A 23,020-nucleotide genomic window follows, 5' to 3' on the forward strand; every position below is an offset into this window, starting at 1 on the left:
AAAGGTCTGAGTTGATAAGGGATTTTTGGCATTAAAGTTTATAGAAACAGGGGCTTATGTGTATATAAGAGAATCATAGGGATCCTTAATACACGGTTCAGATTGAGCCACGTCGCTCAGATTCTGATTTGATGGTTCGTACAAGAGCTTACGTTGAAGATGCTTATCCGAGGCTTCTCATTGGTGGAGTGTATTAGATATGATGGTTTGGCGCTACACCATATTGCATTGACTAGTGTGTGTCGCATGTGCATCATCACCAAAGCTTAGATTCCAATCCTTTAGATCTGGATCAAGTAGATCTTATAGATACAGATCTAATGGTCTCTAAATGATTCTCCTTTATGGGTTAAGCCGACATAGATCCCAAATATACGCTGATGTAGCCAATCCGTGGTCGACAACACTTCTGACGATGTCAGGGCCTACGTCATGATGACGTCATCAAGATTCAAATCTAATGATTTGGATCTATTGTCCGTTGGTTTAATCAGACGGGTTAGATTATAAGATCTTTTATATGAGATCTACGGTCAAATTTCGCCCCTGTTGCACGCATCGCCGGTGTAGCCTACGCCACCCCTACGAAGATTTCATTTCAAGCTATCTCATTACTCCAACTTCAAATAGTCATATCTCCCTCATTTTAACTTGGAATTTGGGTGAACCAAGTTGCTGCTTCTTCGTTTTTTTCAAGCCCTACACTATGGAAGAAAGAAAAATGAGTTTTGAGTGAAGAAAGGCAATGATTTTGGTATAAGAAGTTTTCCTCTTGATGGGTGATCATTGAATGAAGTTTATTGCTTGATGGAAGGTGTCTTTACTCCATTAAAGTGGGTTTGAGAAGGTAGTTGAGTGTTCTTGATGTTTCATTGATCAAAAGCCAAGAGAAAAGAGAAAAGAAGAGAGGGTTTTTCTATTTGTGCTTCAAAGTGCAAGAAGACAAGGGAGAAGACTTGTGAGATGCCATGGCCATGTTGAACTTACTTGAAGATTCAAGTCTCCTACTCTAGAGGAGAGTTGAGGATTCCAGTGTGTAGAGACTATGCTCTGAGACAACTCTGCTAACAATAAACAAGGGCTGTGAGATTTTCTAACCCTAGAATTTACATTATATGCATATATGATAATATGTATGTATGTTAGGGTTAGTTGTGGATGAATGTTTACATGCTAGGTTAGTTGTGGATGAACTGTAAGCATGTTAGCTAGTTGTGGATGTATTTGCTAGGCAAGGCTTAACTGTAGGGCATTGATATAAGCCCAAATTTACTGTATTATTTATTGAGTGCTTAGTGGGTGCTAAGCACCAGGAGTGGGTGCTCCCGTGTAGTGGGTGCTATACATTGTACCAGCACTATGAGTGCCATCTCAACTTCGGCTTGAGAAAATTAGGTGTGGGTGCTTCCGACTGTGGGTGTAGTCAAAAGTAGTGTATTGAGTAGGTACGAAACCTTTACAGGCACTTCTCCGGAGATGTAGGCAAATTGTCGAACATCGTAAAAATCCTGTGTTGTGGGTGCTTGTTGTTTACATTTTGTATTGAAGTGCATAAAATGTGGAATGGGTGTGCACACTTGGAAGTGCCTATGAGAGGTTGAGTATGCATATGACTGTGTACAAACAGGGACAGGTATATCAGGTTTTTCTTGATCAGACATCAGACAGATTTTTTGGGATCGAAATTGAACTCACTGATTTACCCCCCTCTCAGTGACTGCCAGGTTACAACAGTAACAAAGCTGGAGAGAGGGATTTAGAAGCTTTTAGGGATGTGATAAATGATTATTCTCTTATAGATCTTGGCAGTACGGGACCTATTTTTACTTAGAACAACAATAGACAAGGAGCAGCAAACATAAGAATCAAACTTGATCGAGCATTTGCCAATCATGCTTGGAATTATTTTTTTTCTAATACTGGGGTTTTGTTTTGTCCACGGTAGGCTCTGATCACCTTCCATTGCTGGTTGACACTGAAGGCAGTTTCACCCCTGGTCCTCGGCCATTTCGTTTTGAAATGATGTGGATTAAACATCCTAATTGTAAGAATGCTGCTAGTAGAGCTTGGTCCCACACAGGTGTTGGTTCTATCTCTCATATTCTCAATTCTAAGCAGCATAATTATAGAGTTGTCTTTAAAAAGTGGAACTCAGAGGTCTTTTGTAACTTGCAATCCAACATCCAACATCTTAGAGGAGAAATGGATTTCCTTATGGACCTTCCTTCATCAGCCTTCTCCCAAGCTCGATTAGCTGATTTATCTTCTCAGTTAGCTGAGGAGCTATCCAAGGAGGAAATCTTTTGGCAACAAAAATCAAGACTATTATGGCTGACCTATGGTGATACCTCTTTCTTCCATGCATCCACCATCCAAAGGCGTCAGTCTAATAAAATTCTTAAGCTTAAGAGAGATAATGGTTCATAGACATCCTCCCAAATTGAAGTTCAGCAGGAAATTTTAGAGCACTTTAAGCAAACCTATTCCTCTAAAGAAATTAATCAGGAGTCTCTACAATATGTGCTGCATTGTATTTCCCCCACTGTCACCGAGGAGATGAATGATTCTCTTTGTCAAACCCCTGATCTGGAAGAGGTGAAATCCGCAATAATTTCTATGAAACCTATGAAGTCTCCTGAAATTGATGGGCTGCTTCCAGGGTTTTTTCAAGAATTTTGGGATCTCACGAAAGATGACCTCCTTAACTTTGTTTTAGATTTTTTTCATCTCTAAGTCTATGCCCCCTCAACTGAATAGAACAAGTATATGTCTTATTCCTAAAAAAGGGAACCCTGAGAAGGTTGAAGACTTCAGGCCAATTAGCCTATGTGGTGTAGATGCAAAGGTCATTTCCAAAATCATAGCTTCTCGTCTCTAAGCTGTCCTCAAGATGTCCTTCAAGCTATTATCATTCCTCCTCAATCAGCACTCATTCTGGGCAGATCAATCTCTGATAATGTCTTCTTAGCTCATGAAATGTACCACTATATTAGAGGTCACAAGAAGGGTAAGAAACGCTTCCTTGCTTTGAAGTTAGATATTAAGAAAGCCTATAATAGGTTAGAATAGAGCTTCATTGAGCAGGTTCTTCTTCGTATTGGGTTCCATCCCAACTGGGTTCAGATGGTGATGTCAAGAATTAAATCAGTGTGCTTTAACTTTCTTATCAATGGCTCTATATGTGGTCATGTGAATCCCTTTAGAGGGATCCGACAAGGTGACCCACTCTCCCCAACCATTTTTACTATATGCTCACAAGCTCTCTGCTCTGTTTTCTCCACTGCAGCTACTGCCCACCTCATCAAAGGAATTAGGGTAAGGAACTGTTGATGAGCACAATAATGTATGAAATCTTAGGGATATAAGTGTACATTTTGCCCCACTTTGGATAGTACTACTTTTATTTATTTTTTTTCTTTTAGTTTCCAAGTCTACAAGAGAAAGTGCTTAAAGTGAATCAATAACCAGTCCAAAGGTGGGACCCACTCATTGGTACCACATCCTCTCTCTTACAAAATCCTAAAGATTATTTCCTCTCTTTGCCACCTCACAAGATCTTGAAGATGCCATGCAAAGATTCCTTTTTGATTTAATCAAGATTGCAAGATATTAGTGAATATTGTAAGGAATGAATAGAATTTGTTAATTTTGGAAACAGATTCTCTCTTTCCTCACATAATATCTCAGAGAATGAGAATTTTTACCAAGATTTAATTTTTTTTTTCTTTTCTTAAAGAAGACTTGTAGAAGGAAGGAGGCAAGAAAATAACCTTATAAAAGCCCCTTCCTCCCCCCTCCTATTTTATTATTCCCCTTAGTTTATTTTCTAGTTTATACTTAGTTTTCTTCTCTCTCTCCCTCTCTCACTCTTTAGTTTTAGTTCTTCTCTATTTTTGCTTTAATCACCTTTGTAATAGTTTTTTTATGTTAATTAATGCAATCACTCTTTTATTCTTATTCAGCCTTTTATGTTTATGATTTATGCAATTGAGTTGTAATTTTTAAAGTTATAGTTCTAGGCTTAGATCTAGGTGACAAGATCACGAGCCGTGGAGCTTTTTTTTTTTTTCAAGTTCAATTTTTTTTTAAGATTTGTTTTCTCTAATACTAGAAATTTCAGATTTGGTTTATTTCAGATCTGATTTTTAGTACTAGTAGTATCTCAAATCACCCAAGCTTTCAAGTTCAAGCATTGATTCAAGTAAGTAGGCTCCTTCAGTAGTCTTCTCTCCCCTTTCTCATTCCCTCTTCTGACTACCCTTTCTTTCTTAATTTAAGATTTTAATTTCAGTCGTTACTTTATTGCTATCCCTTTCCCCTAAGGTTTATGGCTAGTGTATGTGTTGGCTTTGCCCCTCCTAGCCATAAAACCGTCAATATATTATTTTTATTTTAATGGTCTCCCTTTCCCTAAAGCCAAGTAGAGTAACCCTTGTAAGAGTGACTCTCTGGTCAAGTAAGGAAGCTCATATTATGATGTATCTCTCGGGGTAAGTAGAGAAACCTACTTGTGAGTCTCTCTCTAGCTTTCTCCCCTTTCTTTTACTTTATTTTTATTTCAGCATTTTTTCCTTTATTTTTTTTTTAAATTGCGTGGGTTATTTATTTTCATTTATTTATTTATTTAATTTTAATTGCGTGGCTTGCGTCTTTAAATTCTTAGATGACGAATGGTTAGGACGTTATTTTAGATACATATGTTTAGGACGGTAATTAGAATTAAATCACAACCATTAATCGGTTCACTTTCGCATTATTAAAAGAAATAAAAAAATAAAGTGGCTGCTCTCCCTGTGTTCGACCCGTAACACTGATCCGTATGCTTACGGTTACATTTTAAATCCCAACAACTGTGCCCCTCCAATCTCGCATCTTTTGTTTGCTGATGATTGTGTTGTATTTTCCAAAGTTCGGCTTGAACAAGTTCATAATATAAAAGTGTGTTTGGATATATATTGTCAAGCTAGTGGGTAGGCTATCAATTGAGCGAAATACACTATCACCTTTAGCCCGAATATAGCACCCTGGCTTAAAAGGTGGTTCCCCATAATGTTGCATGTTAAGTATAGAGAGGGTCCTCACAAATACCTTGGCTTACCTCTAGAGTTTGGCATAAACAAAGCTTCTTTGTTCAAGGATATTCAAGATAAGACTAGCAATCGCATCCAAGGATGGAAAGAGAGACTTCTATCTCATGCCGTCAAAGAAGTTATGCTGAAATCTGTAGCCTCATCTCTCTCAAGCTATGCTGCCTCTCACTTTAAGCTCCCACAATCCCATCACGAGATGATTTGCAAAGCCTCTTCCAATTTCTATTGGGGCCAAGGGGAGAATGGTAACAAAATCCATTGGATTTCTTGGGATAGGTTGTGCAAATCCAAATCTAGAGGTGGTCTTGGTCTAAAGCATCCCAAATTACAAAACATAGCTCTATGTCCAGGGTCACATGGGAACTTTGGAAAGAGTCGGACTCTTGGTGAGCAAAACAGTTGAAAGCTATTTACTATCCAAACTGGGATTTTCTATTTGCTAGACTTGGTCATCGCCCATCCTAGGCATGGCGAAGTATTCTCCATGGGAGACAGGTGCTAAAAGATGGTTTGTAAATTTAGGTAATAGAGTTCACTTATGGGATGATAAGTGGATCCCCACATCTAAAGGGTTCTTGCTCCAACACCCTCCTCCACCATGCTGCCCTTTGGTTTTTGTCTCTGATATCATTGACCCTCACAACAGAGTATGGTGAGAAGATCTTCTTCAATTATGGTTTTCCATACCAAATGTACACGAGATTAGGAAAATTAAGTTAAGTCTCTTACCAAGGGATGATTCTCATGTTTGGAGCGGTTCAAGGAATGGGATGTTCTCAGTGAAAGTTGCTTATCATTTCCTTTCCAACCAAAAAGAAGAGATAGATGCCCATAAATGTTCATCCTCCCACCATTCTCCAACCATCCAGACCCCTCCTCATATCTGGAATCTCATTTGGGGCTGCCAAACTCTCCCAAAACTCAAATCTTTCTTATGGAGAATTTATGCCGATGGCATTGCATCTGCTGATGGGCTTAGAAGAAGACAAATCCCAATAGACCCTATTTGCAATCACCGTGGAGCTGAAAATGAAATAGTGGATCATACTTTTCTGCATTGCCCATTTGCTAAAGCGATATGGTTTGGTTCTTCTTTATCCCACCGTATTCCTAATGATGTGAATCTTCCTTCCTCAGAATGAATTCAATACTGGTGTTCTCTAAGTGATCATGATAAACTTGCCGCAAGGAGAGTTTCAGCAAATGCCCCTTCATCTGTTGGGCTTTGTGGCTAGCTCGCAATGACCTCCTCTTCAAGAAGATCCAGGGTTCTCCAATAGAAGTAATTCAAATAGCTAATAGTTTGTATCAGGAATTCTCCAAGTCTCACTTTGACAAGGAACAACTACGCTCCTCCACAATTCATGCTATCTCTCCTTAGCTATGTTGGATCAGCCCCCCACCAGGTCTTGTTAAAATTAATGTCGATGCATCTTTTATCAAAGACTCCTTAGCGGGTGGTGTGGGTTATCTCATAAGAGATGATGTTGGTTCTCAAGTGTTGGCTATCTCTGATCATGTTAAAATGACGTCTGCCATTAGTGGTGAAGCTAAAGTTTTCAGAGATGGTATCATTGCTGCAATTGCAAGCGGCCAATTTCGATTTGTCGAGGAATTTGATAACCAAGAGGTTATTAGGATCCTATCTAATCCCTGTGCGAGTGCCCCAATTGAAATCTCGCCAATCATTGAGGATATTAGAATGATTTCTACGAGACCTATTGATTGTCAGTTCTTTTATATTCTAAGTGAGGTTAATGGTATTGTCGACACCCTTGCTCGGAGAGGACTGTCCGTCCGCTGTAGGACAGTTTGGCCTCAATCCACTCCTTGGCTCCTCTAGCTGTGCGCATAGTTAGCAAATTCGGATTCGGGAATTATTCGGACGGAGAATTATTCGGAATAATTCGGACGATTAATTTAAGGATTCGGTCAAAAAAGCGGTCAAAAAATCTTATTGGGGTTTTTTTTTTAAAAAAAATTATTTTTTTATTTTTTTAATTTTTTTTTTTTGGTTTTTTTTTTAAATAATGTTTAAATGGACCGAATAATTCGGTTTAATTCGGATTCGGTCCGAATTATTCGCGATTTATATTTTGGAAAAAGTCGCGAATTTTAAAGAATTTTATTTTTAATTCGGATTCGGTCCGAATTTTTTATAAAATTCGAAAAAATTCGGTTCGGCCGAATTGATAACTATGGCTGTGCGTAGCTAAAGCCTCGGCTTGTAACCGGTCTTTTTCTCAATAAGATTTCTCATTACCAAAAAAAAATGAAACTTATTTCTTATAAGAAGATCCCTACCTTTTTATTTATAGAGAAGAAAAAAGTTTGTTTGGTCGAGTGGCCCCTGGGCCAAAACATAGTGGCGTGCAAATTACTACCTCATCCCTTTTGAAATAAAAAAATCCCTTTCATGTTGATATCTCATACACATTTTTTTTGCTCCCCCAACCCCCACTCTCTTTCACTAGTGCAGGGCACACAATTAGAAAAAAGCATTACCTGTTGATAGTTGTTGCCTTCTTTGTGTCTTTTATGGAATCACATGTACCATGAAATTCTAAACCTTATCCCAGATGATTGGGGCTGCTTCAAGTTGAAATATAGCAGATGATGTTTTAAGAGAATTCACGTTTAGCATTCACTACATCGATCTCACTGAACCCCTTTTTTCTTTTCCAAGAGTGGCGTCAAAGATTTAGAGGGAGTCCGTAGGGCTTGAAACTATGATTCCCACTCATAGTGCCAATCCAATATCATTGTGTGCGGTTCTTTAGGTAGCACCCTCCCCCTACTCGTGTGTGTTGGGCCTAGGCTTCTACTCGCATTCATTCGTGTGGGAAAACGCTTGTTTGTGCTTACCTACCTCCCATCCAGAACAGGTACTAAGACTTTCCAGTACAAAATGTTGGCCTTTGTTAGGACACCTAAGAATGTAAATTAGGTCGGCCACAACCTCAAGCTTGCATATCATGTTTTATGATACAAATACCACCACCATAGCTTGCTTATGGAACTAGAGTTAAGAACTAATTAAGTACCCCCCCTCAGCCCAACCGAGTTAATGATCTATATGACAGATGTTTTTGCCTTAATCTTGTTGATCATGAACTTGCTAGGATTTACGATAATAATAATAAAATCATTCTAGACTTCAATGGTATCGAAAGAGACATAAGATACGTTAAAGATGTGCATGAAAATAGTCAAGAAATGTATGATCTATGAAAAAACTTATCACGACCGAGTCTACTCAGGTATGGTAACGTATGTGTTCCAGAAACGACGTTTCGTGTAAAAAACAGAAATTTCAGTTTCCGTATCAAAATGCCATTTTTTTTTAAATGAAATTGAAACGACGGAACTACTTTTTGTTGTTCCGTTAATTCTCGTTTCTAGTTTTTCTTTATCCAATTTTTGTTAAATAAATTAAAATAAAAAACATAAAAAACACCATAACGGCATCAAACGCTTTATTCCGTTTTTTGATTCCCATAGGACGAGAACAACAACAAAAAACATTTTTTTTGGAACGTTGAAAGTTAAAATCGCTTTTACAGTGAAAGCAACATCACCTAACCTCAATTTCACTGTTCAAACTCGGAACTTCAAGTCCCTCTCTCCCTGCCTCAATCTCTTCTCTCTCTAACTTCGCAGATTAGGGTTTCCTTTACGGCACAGTTTCTTTATTTTCTGGGCCAAAAATTTCCAACTTTCAGGTAAGGAGCTAAACAAAATCTCTTGTGATTTTAATCTATATTTTAGTTTGTAAAATCGGGTTGAATTCACTAGAACGAAACATATCTGCATATTGTGGGAGAGAAAGTCATGGATGAGGGTGACGGAGGAGATCGGAACGAAGCGATCTCTGCCGTTGCTGACGAGGTTTTCTTAGGAGAAGAGGATGACGACTACGAAGATCTTTACAACGATGTTAATGTAGGTGAAGGGTTTCTTCAGTCTCTCCGCAGGAACGAAGATGTGGGCTTTAGAAATGGGGAAGCGGACAGGAAGATCGAGTCGGCTGCTGAGTCTACGGGGATTTTAATCCCTGGGGTTCAGGGTGCCACTGATGGTGGTGGTGGTGGTGGTGGTGTCGGCGTTGGAGAAAGTAAGTTTGAACAGGGTGTTGGTGCTTCGGGACCGGTAGGTGTTACTAGAGTTGCTGCTAGATTAGAGGGCTATCAGAATTTAGGGTTTAGAGGCAATGAGTTAGCTCCGAAAGGGTCGGCCCCTGTATCGGCTGGTGGTGGTGGAATGAGGATTGATTTGGGCCCTTCATCCAGGAAATTGGTTGAAACTGAAGGGCAGCATGTTAATAATTCTATGCCTTCTCAGGGAATGACTCAACAATCTCAGATCGTAGGCTTTGGGAATATTGCCAATGAGGGTTATGTGAGGCAGGCAGGAGGGGCAGGGGCAGGGGCAGGGGCAGGGGCAGGGGCAGTGGGTGGAGTGGGTGGAAATGCAATTGCTAGTGGCGGGTCTGGGAGTGCCAGTGGTGGTGGCGGGACCATTCTTTTTGTGGGTGATCTGCATTGGTGGACAACGGATGCTGAGCTTGAGGCAGAGCTCAGCAAATATGGGGTTGTGAAGGAGGTAAAATTTTTTGACGAAAAGGCGAGTGGGAAGTCGAAAGGGTATTGCCAAGCTGAATTCTATGATCCTGCTGCAGCAACAGCTTGCAAGGAAGGGATGAATGGGCATGTCTTTAATGGGAGGTCATGCGTTGTGGCCTTTGCTTCACCATACAGTGTTAGGAAAATGGGAGAGGCCCAGGTGAACAAGAACCAACAGATGACCCAGGCATCTCTTCCTCCGGGGAGAAGGGGAGCAGGGGATGTTGGAGGTAGAAGTGGTGGGAATGCCATTGCAACAGGTGGGAATTATCAAGGCGGAGATGGGAGTAGAAATCATGGAAGGGGCAATTGGGGAAGAGGTGGTGGCCAAGGAATGGGGAATAGGGGGCAAGTTGGACCAATGCGAAACAGAATTGGTGGAATGGGTGGGAGGGGTATAATGGGCAATGCTGGCAACGGATTTGGGCAGGGGCTAGCAACAAACCAACCACTGTTGCATCCCCAAACGATGATGAATCAGGGCTTTGATCCAGGTTATGGAGCACACATGGGGAGGATGGGTGGTTATGGAGGTTTCCCAGCTGCACCAACTGCTTCTTTTTCAGGGATGATGCCATCATTCCCTCCAGTCGGTGGCATGGGTTTGCCTGGAGTGGCTCCTCATGTTAATCCTGCATTTTTTGGGAGGGGCATGCCAACAAATGGAATGGGGATGATGCCTACTACTGTTGTTGAGGGACATGGAATGGGAATGTGGTCTGATCCTAATGCAGCTGGATGGGCTGGTGATGAGCATGGTGGGAGGGCAGGAGAGTCTAGTTTTGGGGATGATGCTGCATCAGACCATCAATATGGAGAAGGAAGCCATGAGAGAGGGGGGTGGCCTAATGCAATGAAGGAGAAAGAGAGGGCCTTTGATCGGGACTATGTAATGAAGGAGAAAGAAAGGACATTTGAGCGGGACTGGTCTGGAGCTTCTGACAGAAGGTATCGAGATGATAGAGAACCAGGATCAGATAGAGATTTACCAAGGGATAAAGATATGGGTCATGATCATGATTGGTCAGAAAGAAGGCATCGTGAGGATAGAGAAACTGGTCGAGACCGGGAACGAGATCGTGACCGGGATCATAATAGAGATGACAGAGACAGATACTTGGATCATCACAGATACAAGGACCGTGAATCTGAACATGATGATGAGTGGGACAGAGGAAGATCTTCAAGGACCCACAGCAGGTCACAGCTATCACAAGAGGAAGATCAACGGTCAAGGTCAAGGGATGCTGAATATGGGAAGAGACGGCGGTTACCCTCAGACTGACTAAATGCTTTGAATCTGTTCAGCTGGCTAATGAAATTCTGAATTATGTGGGATCTTCATGGTTATTAAAAATTTTAAGTACATAATTATGTGGAGGTTTGTGGTCTGTTGAGATTGCTGCCCTGTTGTACCAGTATGGACTCCATTACCTACGATATCTTGCTGAAGAATATTCTTGCAGAAGTATGTTGAAAAGTAAGTTCAATACTTGAAGATGTTATGCTTTAAATCTTCTCTTGTATGGTTCTTTCTTTTTTGTAGTTTCTCCAATGGTCATGAGACTAATGACACACTTCTTTCTTATTGAGCCTCCCACTTTTTCCCCAGAGCTGTGCCATATTGTGCATATTTTAATTATTTTTTATTTGCCTATCTATTCAATTTTTGGAGGTGCTAAATGTTAATCCACACTCCAGAGTCACAGCTAGTGTCTCTGTTTGGAGGTTCTGATGCTTTTCTGTGCCTACAAACCAGCAATGACATAGTCATTAGGCGCTGTTTTTGGAGAACTCAGGATTAGTGTTTGACACAGGAATACAGAAGTTAGGAGTGCAACTAAAATCTTGAACGTTCAGTTACTCTATTATTTTGTGGTATAATTATAGAAGCATTCTACTAACCTGAATTTAGCCCCATTGATAGGAATAAATTGAATGACAGAACCCTCTCTCCTTTTTTCACATGAAAGACCATGTCACTGATATTTAAACACAGAATTGCACATTCTGATTATGTCCTATGAGTATTGGATCTGTATGATGAACTCTAGTAATCTAGTTGTTATCTTTGATGAATAAGAAAATTATGGTGAGAGCCAAAATTACATTTTCTTACACAGTGTAACCTTGCTGTTGGGTTTATTTGGGGATGAATGGACAAGTCTGGCTTTTATGAAGGACCAAAGCTGCTTGACAAGTTGAACCTTTTGATCAAAAAGGAAGATGCTGTGCAGGATTGATCCGTTTGCTGTATTATGGAATGTGTTGGAAGAAGAGGAACAACTGCATGCCTGAAGTAAAGGTGTTATCAGTTCATGCGGTGGAGAGCAATGGCAACCTTGTAACTTGGGTTTCAGTTTCCACTATTGAAAGAAGTTGTGGGGGCCAGCTATACATCTTTTTTGTTAAATCAGAATGTATACACCTATGGGGAATGTTAGGATTTTTGGTCCATCATTGTATTGTTAGGGGTTTTTTTTGTGCATGATTGTATTAGGATTTTTCAGGCCATCATTGTAAATTCTGGATGTAGTTCATTTGCTGTTCCTTATGTGTGAGCCTTTGTATATGGGGCTTGCCCCTTCCTATCTCCAATATAATTGTATTCATCAGTAGGAAAAGGAAGATGGCTAGAATGTTCTTGTATCTTTCTTATTTTAGCATTTTGTAGTTCTTTTGCAGCTCCCTATGTATCGTTTCAACCTTTGTATATGGGCTTTGCCCCTTCCTACATCTAATACAATCGTATTGTTAATAGAAAAAAAAAAAGAGGAGTAACTATGATTTGGCATTCTGTCATTAGTCTTTTTCTTGCCTGTATGTCGTTGGCATGTTGAGATCTTACATGCTATCCTGGAAGCTTCAGATTCTCTGTGTGCCCAGCTTTTTTTTTCTTAAACTTAATTGCCATTGAAGAGTTGGTGGATTTTCTGTATGGATTGCTGCTAAAATTATGGTCCTACCACTTTACTTATCTGCTTTTATTCCCAGTTCTTTTTGGTGGTGTCTCATTTCTCCACTCTATCTCTGTTCATTTGTGCTTTCTTTAATTTTCCTTATTTTGGTCCTTCTCTTGACATCTTATTTTCTGTGCCTTCTGTCCGACTTTCAATAGCTGATAGTAGTTCCTGTCCTCTACTGGACCCAATAAAACAGATACAACTGCAAGCTTCAGTAACTTGAGTTTGGTTTCCTGCACCAAAATAACCTCAGGCTTACACTGGCCAAACCAATTCCATCCAACCATGACCCCTAAGAATCCTGAGCTAAACTTCTGTTTTATTAGAGGAATCCTTTTCTTGACCTGATCAAAATTTCCCAGTTCCTATTATTAAATAGAATTCTGACAATTGCTTCATATTTAAACTTTGTAAAACTGTCCAACTCTAAATGACCCTTCATCACATTCTAGCTTTCATTTTTTTGTTTCCTTTATTTTCTCTCTAATGATTAAGTACTAGTGCTTCATGTTTATGGTTTTGTTCAAGTCAAATGATGTTCCACACCATAAGGTAGGACCACATAGTTTAATGGTATGCAGTTGTGTTCATTTGGTGCCATCCTTTGAAAGATATCAGTGATAACTTATGTTACCTGAAATTATATATTAACCGAATGAGACCGCCAACTGGACTTTTACATGCAAGAGGTAAAATCTTTATATTTTATTTGTTATCGTTCATGTTTTCAATATTTTGCTATTATTCTTTTGCAAAATACTTATTGAATGATCTGGTTGAGACATGGTTAATGTCAGTAGGATTCGATGAAACCTGATGGAATCGTTTTAGTGGAGATGGCTAATTTGAATATATTTGATTTCTCTCCAGCTTTGGATGCGGTGCTTAGCTGTTAGGTGGGAAAATTCTCTAGGAAAATTTGGGTTTTATGTTGAAGAATCCAGTGAATGGGGTTTATAATTGAAGATAATAAGTGATAATGTGGGTCTTGTAGTGAATGGTGGTAAATGGTTTTTGACGATGAATTGGTTGGAAATATGGGAATTGTACGGTGTCCAGTTGCTGTTCAATTTTTCTAGACAGTTTTAAAGAAACAAAAGTGAAAAGTATGTGAGTCCTTAGAAGAATAGAAGCGTCATTGTGATCCACCTATCTAATCTGCTCTGCCTGAGAGAATCGATATGCAAAAACAATTGATCCTGTGGGTGTAATATGGTTGGTACAGCCCTATGTATGTTCGTCTGTAAGATCATTGGCTCCTTAGAATATACTAAAGGTGTTTGTCATTTAGGTATTCTCTGCTTTTTCTACTTTGCAGTTGTTTGTTATTGTTTTTTTATCAGATTAGAATTTGTCAAGCAAAATGAGAGAATTACACTGAGCTTAACAGAGAGGAGAGCCACCAAGTTGAACATTGTTTCCACCAAAACAGTCATTTTCTTGCAGTTTTGGCTATTCACATTTCTAGAGATAGACCTGACAGAGATAAGACTCGAAAACAGAATAGTATGTTTTAATATCTTGTACAAGATTTATGTTTTTCCAGCCTACCGAAATGTGAGGCTAAGAGTTGATTGTGCCTAAATCTTCTTTTGCAGCTTATTCCTTTTGTAGTCTTGTATCATTTCCTTTTCGGTTTAACTAGTTTTGCTTTTGTGCTGATTAACTATGAGCTGATGATTCCATGTTCTACTCTACTGATATATTCTCTCTGCAGTTTGAAGGTCATTTGGAATCCAGGAAGTGGGGCTGCTATATCCTTGTCTTTGCACGTGGGCTGATTTTGATTCTTCATGGAGAAAGGCAGAAACCAAAGCTCCAGAGGGAGAGGAGAAAGAGACATGAGAATATAAGATTTTAGTTTGACTTAAACTATTTACCTTTCTAATGTTTCCTTTTCATGACGTTCCTTGTCTTTATGAAACCAAATTATTAGTGTTTATTAGATGACAGTGGTTGGTTCTTGGTTGCATGGATTTGGAAATAGAATTGGAATCGGTGGGACAAGCTGATTCCAAATTGACCACCCTTGATTCCAGTTTATGCTGGCGATGAATGCACTTAGAACTTATTTTTGACAAAATATAGAATCTACCACCTCTTATGGCTAGATCCACACAAAAATCTGAGAAATTATAGATATGTGGAAATGCTTCCTGCTTCTTCCTGATTCCATTTTCTAGGGTTTTGGCTGATGCTGGCTGGTTCCCAACTGATTCCGATTTGATCTGAATCAGAATTAATGGAGGCTGATACTGTGTCTGATTCCAGGTTTTGAAATTAATGGGGTTTGAGGGCATAGGGTTGTGCTTACTCTATCGTATACTAGATATATCTTTGTTATTATTTTTCAGTATCCCCTAGTAGGGGCCAGGGAGGACCCAGGCACATTTTCTGAGGGCGCCCCAGCCATCAGAGCACTCTTCGATTCAAACTGCCTTTCATTGTTCCTACAGTCTTACACAAAAACAATGATGTTCATTGGATGAAAAATATCTTCACCCATGGTGAAGAGAAGGGAAACTTGGCCCTTTACAAATACAGTTTGAACTCCTCAACTAAAACACATGATCTCTTGTTCAGAAAAGGTTTCGCTTTCTCACTCTCTTTCTTCTTGACATTTTCTCTCTCCTCTCCATCTCTCTAGCGTATGTTCCTTCTTTTTCCTCTCTTTTCTCACTTCTTCGAGAAAAGCAGTAGTAGGTGAGCTATATTTTCTGTCATCCTATTGACCAAATTTACCTCAATTCAAATGGGAAGGAAAAGTCCCAGATCCAGACCTTGCTTTCCGGTTTGAGCACCCTCAACAGTTCTACACCTAGATATAGTTGAGCGTCAAAATTTCATGAGTGTGCGGGGTTGGGTCTTTTCACACCCAGCTGCGTCTGATCATATATTCAGAAGATAAAAGGAAAGAGGGAACTCCAGACAGTCAGACTTGCAGAAAAGAAGGCATAGAAGTAGGCTGATCTCTTCTCTCTTTGATATGAGGGTCCGGTTGAAAAACCATGTGATGCCATTTACCGTGGCACCATTGGTTGGGTGGGGGGGATTCCATTACATGCTAATCCAAGGAAACAGATAGTCAAATCGGCTGAGACTGACCAATTCCAAACAATTCAAATCGGCCAAGGCTGATCCCGTAACCCTAGTTAATAATTCGGCCGAATAATCATAACATAATTTTTTTGAATTAAAAAAAAAAAATTCTGACCGAATCCGAATTAAAAATAAAATTTGGTAAAAAACACGTTTTTTACTAATTTGATTTTAAAACGTGAATAATTCGGGTCGAATAGAATTAAACCAAATTATTCGATCCACTTAAACAGTATTTAAAAACAAAACAAAACAAAACAAAACAAAATGTCATATATGAAACCCACTGTACCCACCACCAAAATAGTTTTTTTTTTTTTTTTTTTTCATCTTCTTCTCCCCCAAATTTTCGCCTTCTTCTTCTCATCTTTTTTCTCCACCTAATTGTTCTATGACAATCATACGAATTTACTCTTTGTTCCATTTCTTTCTCATAACTTCATCAGTTCATCCTAACATAGGGGAGATATCAAGCCTTGATGGATAATTTGAGATTATGGGGGACTAGTATAGATTCATATCACCGTATCGATCAATCTTCTTTTATATTGTTGCTTTAATTTTGAAAATTTAGTGCGTCTTAGTGCAATATGGGTCTTGTGAACCCAAGCAAAAGGATAGTGAAAATTTTTTGTGGTCAATTTATCTATTTGTTTTATTGTAGTTGTAATCTTGTTTTATCCAAATTTTTTGACCAACTTTTATTTTTTTAATCGAATAATTCTCGAATCTGATTCCGACTCCGATTTTTATTTTGTCCATTTTTTTTACCCTTTTTTTTACCGAATCCTTAAATTAACCAATCGAATTATTTCGAATAATTTTCCACCCGAATAATTTCCGAATCCGAATTTGTTAACTATGCCCGTAACAGAAACCGTTGACCCAGATTGGATTATCCTAAGCATTTGATAAATATCATTAGCTTTGATTAGCAGAAAAAGGGAGGGAAGATAATACCTCAGTCTTTCCCATAAAGAACTTTTCTTACTTGATAAAATAATTGTTAGGATTCTAGAGAGGAAAAGTAATAAGCTACAACTTCCCTTTCTAGTGGTTACTCTAGAAAGGAGTGTAGGACACTTTCCTTAGTTCCTTTTCCACTGGGTGATTATTTTCCCAAAGAAAATGAGAAAATGGGATTTTATTGGGGGTCGTTGGGGTTTTCCTAGAAAAAATCGTCACATTTTCTTATGATTTTTTATGAAAGATATCTAATTGATCAGAATCTAAGTGAAAGAGTCTTTATCCTTCTCGTGTTTTTTATATGGAAATCAAAGGCCAGGGAATCGTTCCCTTGACGTATACTGGGGGTGTAGAGATATCCATAGTCTATGAAATGAACTTAACTGGGCATAGTGAGAGTATTGAATTAAAAATCGGGATAAGATATTGAATTGATCAATGTTGATTTCAATTCAAATCGATCAGAATCAAAGAGAATCAGCTAGATCGGTTAGATCAGTCACAGCCAACTTCAATCCAAAATCGGCTAATTTAACCGATTCGATTCCAATTTTTGAAATGTGGGTTTGAGAGACTACTTACCATAAACGTATAAATGTTTAGGAGAAACTGGAATAAGGAACATTCATATCACCATTTGAGAAAGTGCTCTTGGCCATTATTTCATACACTTAAGGGAGGTTTCTGTAATTTTGTATAAATTATATTGCTCAGAATGGAAATGGAGGATATGTCCCACTCCCACCCTACATGATAAGATTTACTTGTCATTCTTTCATATACATCACTAAAAATGGAGACAACAGGATAGGAACTTAGGAAGTGGTAAAGGGTTTCCTACATTATTTCTTTTTGGTAAAAAAGGGTTCCCTACATCTCTACCTCAGTATTCACCTAGAGAGAGAGAGAGAGAGAGAAAGAGAGAGATATATGAAATTGATGACCTTGTTTTCAACATTTGTTCGTTTATATTCATTCTTTCAACTCTTTTTATTGTTTGTTGCTTTTTTTGACATGTCAGAACCCAGAAACAAGACATGCCCTTGCAGTGTACAGTGATTAATTACAATCCTTTAATTCTTTGGCAAATTTCTGGCTTGACTAACACAAAAGTCCCAGCTCAATGTGGGAGGAACAGCATCGAAGTGAAATATATTCTCAAGTAAAGAGTATCATACAGGGTTTTAGAGTACAAGATATCAATATGGATTGAACCATATCAGTCCCAAACAGGCAAAAACTCTTCTCATTTTTTTTTTTTTTTTTTTGAGATGGGCATATCACCCGCATGTGGCAAGCTAGTAAGAAGCACCAATGGGGGCACCAGATAGGAACATATTGAAGGGGCATGGGTTACTTCAAAGGGGGAAGAGAGAGACACAACAAGCTACCGCTAACTTGGAGTATACCAGTGGTGTGCAACCTTTTCTCTTTTTTATGTAAAAATAGGATCTTTTCCCCTTTTTTACCATCTTTTATTTTTCTTCTTCTCTTCCCCCTTCCAAAATCCTCTTCACCAATAAAAGCATATTTACAAATGGCTAACTCACTGCTCTTGCGGCTGACATTGAAACAATGTTTTACTCCTAGATGTCCAAAAGGAGAGACTAATGGTTGACTCACTTCTCTCCTGACTCACATCGAAACAATGCTTTACCCCGCGCCTAAAAGTTTAAGATTACTTGTCATTTTACCACCCCTTAGGTCAAGCTGAGGCCAATGGGTCAAGCTAAGGCCAATGGGAACCTAAAGATAAGAATTGATGAGGAAATTTTATAATGGTTGACGAGGAGTGAGATGACTTGCTCGAAAAGAATGTCTTTCACCTCTACTCACGCTTTTATCCTAACTTGGTTAAAGCAGACCATAAAGTGTGTTTGTTTGCAAAAGAAAGAAATTCAAGGCTATCCTGATAGGTTACCACAAATCCTCACCTTTCATGACAAGGACGTAATAGTAGTCGACTTCCTCGGGTTGCAATCCTCACCCCTTTTGCTATGGCTACAATGTACACCATCATGTTGAGATTCTTTTATAAATCTAAGATCACTACCGGAATTCAAAATAATAGAGGAAATTACTTCTTTCATATTTAAGGGTCGATCCTAGGGCTTTTTTTTATCGATTTTTTCAGATCTAAGGTCCGGTTCGAATGTTTTTGGACCAAATTCTGGTCCAATTCGGATAGACATAGACATCAACAGGAACCAATTCGACCCCAAATTCCGATTTTGATTCTCTAGGGTGGAAGAGTATGAGAAATTTGGAACTCCAGAGTACATAGTAGGAATCTATGTTCCTCTAAATTAGATTATTAGATAGAAGAAACTAAGCCATCATTAGAAGGTTACAATCTTTATGTTACACAATATATATATATTTTTTTCTTTCCCTCTGTTGCTGTTACATATTAGTATTACTCTTACTCCCTCCTCTCCACTTAAATTACAAATTCCAAACCCCCCTTAATCCCACAAAAATTAACAACTCTAATCCCTAAAAAAGCCTCATTAGTCCCAATTAACCACTTTATAATGACTTAAAGGCCCTGAAAAATTCACATAAAAAAAAGAGAGCAGTAGAAAACAAGTTACCTATACCACCATAGAAACAATCCCAGCCTTCGATCTATCCATCATTGGCATACCTTGTCCTACCACCACTGATGGAGTTGGCGGAGCCGGTTTGGTTAGGAACACCTCCACCCACAGCCATCTGATGATAAGGTCCAGAACCGTACATCTGTCCTTGATGACGCCCCATCATCATCATCGCCGACTGCATCCCACCATACATTCCACCTCCGTTGAAACCGGCGCCACCACTCCCAGGATCTACAACACTGCCATTGCCACCGCCGGCTGATCCTCCGGCACCTGAACCACCGGAGCCGTCCTTCTCACCTAGACGACCACCCATAGTGCTTTTCTCTCCCTCCATCTCCCGAAACTTCTGGAGATAAATCTTCAAGGGCTCCACGTACTCTTCGAATCCCAGAGTAGTCATGGCCCACAGTAGATCGTCGCCGTTGATTGTCTTCCGCTTCTCTCTCTGGCACTTGTCGGAAGCTTCACCGGTGATAAAGCTTATGAACTCCGATACGCACTCCTGGACTGTCTCCTTTGCATCTTTGGAAATCTTTGCGTTGGCAGGGAGTGCCTTCTTCATGATCCTACTCACGTTGGCTATGGGAAGGAATCGGTCTTGCTCTCTCGGCGAGAACTCACTGTTGGAGTTGCTGTTATTCCCACCTCCGGAATCGTTGTCCGAGTCCGCCATTAAATTCGGCAACTACAGATCAGGAGAAACTACAAAAAGAGGATTTTTCTTGCTTTTACAGGGGGGAAAAAAAACCCTTTTTCCTTTTTCTTTTTCCAGTTTGTGGCTTTCAGCAAAGTACACCAATTGAGAAAGCTATGAAGAGAAAAATCATGAATCTTCAATCACCGTCATTGAGGAACTCAAAAGATAAGACCATTTGGCTCCCCCTCGCCCCTTTTAACCACTGCTAAGAGATGAGACAGGAAAAACAGAGTCATGAACTCAGTAGTAGGAACAGATAAATTGAAGAATTTCCACTCTCTTCTCCGGCTAAAACAAACCAAATAGTGAAGAAATTAAGGTTCCAAAGGATGAAGATTGGGATGGAATCATAGTAAGGGAGAAGAGGGTTGTAACCAGATTCAGAACAGACACCGACGTTTGTAGGGAGGACGTTCCCGGAGAGAAATTCGAAAAGACGCCGGAAAAGTTCCTACAGAGCAGCGAGCGTAATTTGGTTCCTTTTTTTTTTTTTTTCGCAGAGAGACGGAGTCCGGTAGCAAATGCCGGGTCCGTTGGATCTGTGGCCATATAACGCATCGTGATTGACACGTGGGTAGTTTAGGACCGTTTATTTATCGATAAGTATGCGTCTGGTGGATAAGTTTTTTGTTGTTTGATCCATGTGACCTAATGATCTCAACCGTTGGAGGCATGTGGTCGGTGTGAGAACGAAGATCCCTGCCCGATGTCTACACTATTACTGTTGTTTCGGAAGCCCTCGGCAGTGTTAAGTCAAGCGTGGCCCAACCGATCCGGTTTAAACCCATTGACCCAAGACTTGTTGTCCGGTGTGCCCCGATAAATGAATGCAACAACTACTAAAAGGTATGTTGGAACTTGGAACTGTTTGATCTTCAAGGCTCATTCGTATTCTCATAATTGTGCTATGCTGAGACCTCTACAATCTTGATTCATATTTTCATAATTGTACTATGTTGAGACCTCTACAATCTTAAGAAGAATGATCGGTTGCATGACTCAATTCCACTATTTTCTACTAACATCTTTAAGTTTGATTGTTGCAGTGGTTCTGGGGTTAGTATAGATCTATAGGGCTAATCAGGCTAAAGGCCTGGATACCCATTGTTAACAAAGAAAAAAAAAATTATTACAATAGGCAAGATCGTGACTATTTGTGAAGTACCATTACAGGTCAAGTGCATCCATCGAAACTAGAAAGTAGAATGAACCCAATAAAAGACGAAAACTGAATTGATAGTGATTAGATAAGAAACCTAAAACTCAAGAAAACAAAAAATTTCCCATTGATTTCTTTGTGTATACATGTAAAACAAAAATCAGATCGAAGATAGTAGTCCAATTACAAATAAATAAGAAACTAGATCAAAGTCAAAATCAAATGAAATTGAAATTTTCTTAACAGTTTGGTTTCGAGTTAGCCTAATAACAGATATTCAGCCCGACTGAAACCAAGCTAATCCGACCAATTGACACCCTTAAGTCAAAAATAAGTTTATGTCTCATATCATTGCAATAGTTATAGCAAACTACAATCACAAACTGAATCAAACATTTTACAAAAACTGAACGGTTTTCAAAACTTCAATTTTCCCATTTTTTTAACCCAGATTTGAACCGGATGGTCCTAAGTGTGGACTGAATCGAAAAGGGGCAGTTCCATTCTTGGTCCGACCCCCGATTTGGTTCGATTTTGAAAACTACACTCCAAAATGACCTGAATTTATAAAATGGGCGCTTCTAATACCAATGCTTGGTTACTTTTTGCTTTGTTATTCGGTTCATTAGACATTACCAAAATAAAGCAATGAACCAATGGATTCAAGTAAGCAGAAATCGACTTCCAAGGATTCCAATCTTGATTCAGCTGGAATTGATTGGAATCGAATCGAACCCTAAAATTCAAGTATGAACCGGTTGATACGAATCGGCCAAAATAGGATCGTTCTGATTCCTCGGACCATGACTGAGAATCTGATATAGATGACCTTTTAGTCCTAAAGTTGGAAGATACAAGATGCCAAATCTAATGGGGGATTACGTCTTGTTTGAGGACTTTAATTATTGTTAAACATTTGCTTAGGATAACAAATTCTAATGCTTGGTTTAGTATAATCATTGAAAGATGAATTGGTTTTGTTTAAAGGCAACCAAAAAGAAAGAAAGAAAAAAATGGTTGATCCACTGGTTGGGTGGGCAAGACTTTTTTAATGGTTTGGGTCATCTAGGGCTGACTAGCAAACTGTTCTGAGTGTTTGTGCTCATAAAAAATATAAAAGGCCTCATCAGGTCCAGTGGTCCACCATGTAACACTAAAACTTATTTATTGTTGTTATTTATTTAATGGAAAAATTATTTCTATCGCGCTGCGTGGTGCCTATGTCCAAACACAAAACGGGTGAAATGACGCACACATTTTCGTAAGATATGAAAATCTTACCCCTGTTGACACCCCCATGTGCGTTGTCTTTGCCCCCATGCTAGTTCAAGGACCATGCAGTTTGACAGTGATCCACCCTTATTTAATTTAAGAGCCAAGTTTGGGCATGCCGTCCGTCTTTCGCAAGCTAACGACATGTACCAATGGAGATCACAAGATGGTTTGGGTAGAAACATCATTCCACAAGAGGTTGGGGGAGAGAGAAATACAATCCAATGGGGAGCACGAGATGGGTTACGTTTTCTGTATTATTTTTTTCTTTTATTTTCTTAACTTCCAAACATAGCCTTAATTTATTTGGTGTGCCTAATCTTATCCCTTAAATTAATCTGTTTATTGAAAAAATATTTTTTTATCTGTACCAAGCCCCACATTTGGCTAGACAAAGACCTACAAAGGGCAAAAAAGGGGACCAGTAGGCCACACTTAGTACTACTATTGTTATTTTTAATAAAGGTGGTGAGTCCAAAGGTCAAACATTCAGCCTTCCCTAGACTTAGAGTAGTGACACAATTGTCTAGTTGCCTACCATAGAAT

General features: G+C 39.2%; 2 protein-coding genes across 4 annotated transcripts; one reads left to right on the plus strand and one right to left on the minus strand.

Moving 5' to 3' along the window:
• Positions 1–8,653: 8,653 nt before the first annotated feature.
• LOC122071079 (uncharacterized PE-PGRS family protein PE_PGRS54-like) lies at positions 8,654–14,799 on the plus strand. Of its 3 annotated transcripts, none has more exons than XM_042635351.1 (2): positions 8,654–11,192; positions 14,393–14,799. In XM_042635351.1, exon 1 carries the CDS (start codon positions 8,922–8,924, stop codon positions 10,995–10,997), a length of 2,076 nt encoding a protein of 691 aa, XP_042491285.1. In that variant the 5' UTR covers positions 8,654–8,921; the 3' UTR covers positions 10,998–11,192; positions 14,393–14,799. The 3 variants fall into 3 exon arrangements, with proteins under 3 accessions (XP_042491285.1, XP_042491294.1, XP_042491301.1); XM_042635360.1 differs by lacking the exon at positions 14,393–14,799 and adding an exon at positions 11,836–12,514; XM_042635367.1 differs by lacking the exon at positions 14,393–14,799 and adding an exon at positions 11,950–12,514.
• A 4,218-nt stretch (positions 14,800–19,017) lies between these two features.
• Positions 19,018–20,546, minus strand: LOC122057032 (nuclear transcription factor Y subunit B-3-like). The gene is made up of 2 exons (XM_042619021.1): positions 20,419–20,546; positions 19,018–20,245 (listed from the first exon to the last, which is right to left on the minus strand). Exon 2 carries the CDS (start codon positions 20,017–20,019, stop codon positions 19,369–19,371), a length of 651 nt encoding a protein of 216 aa, XP_042474955.1. The 5' UTR covers positions 20,020–20,245; positions 20,419–20,546; the 3' UTR covers positions 19,018–19,368.
• Positions 20,547–23,020: the final 2,474 nt, after the last annotated feature.

This window comes from Macadamia integrifolia, chromosome 2 (genome assembly GCF_013358625.1).
Source record: "Macadamia integrifolia cultivar HAES 741 chromosome 2, SCU_Mint_v3, whole genome shotgun sequence".
NCBI lineage: Eukaryota > Viridiplantae > Streptophyta > Magnoliopsida > Proteales > Proteaceae > Macadamia > Macadamia integrifolia.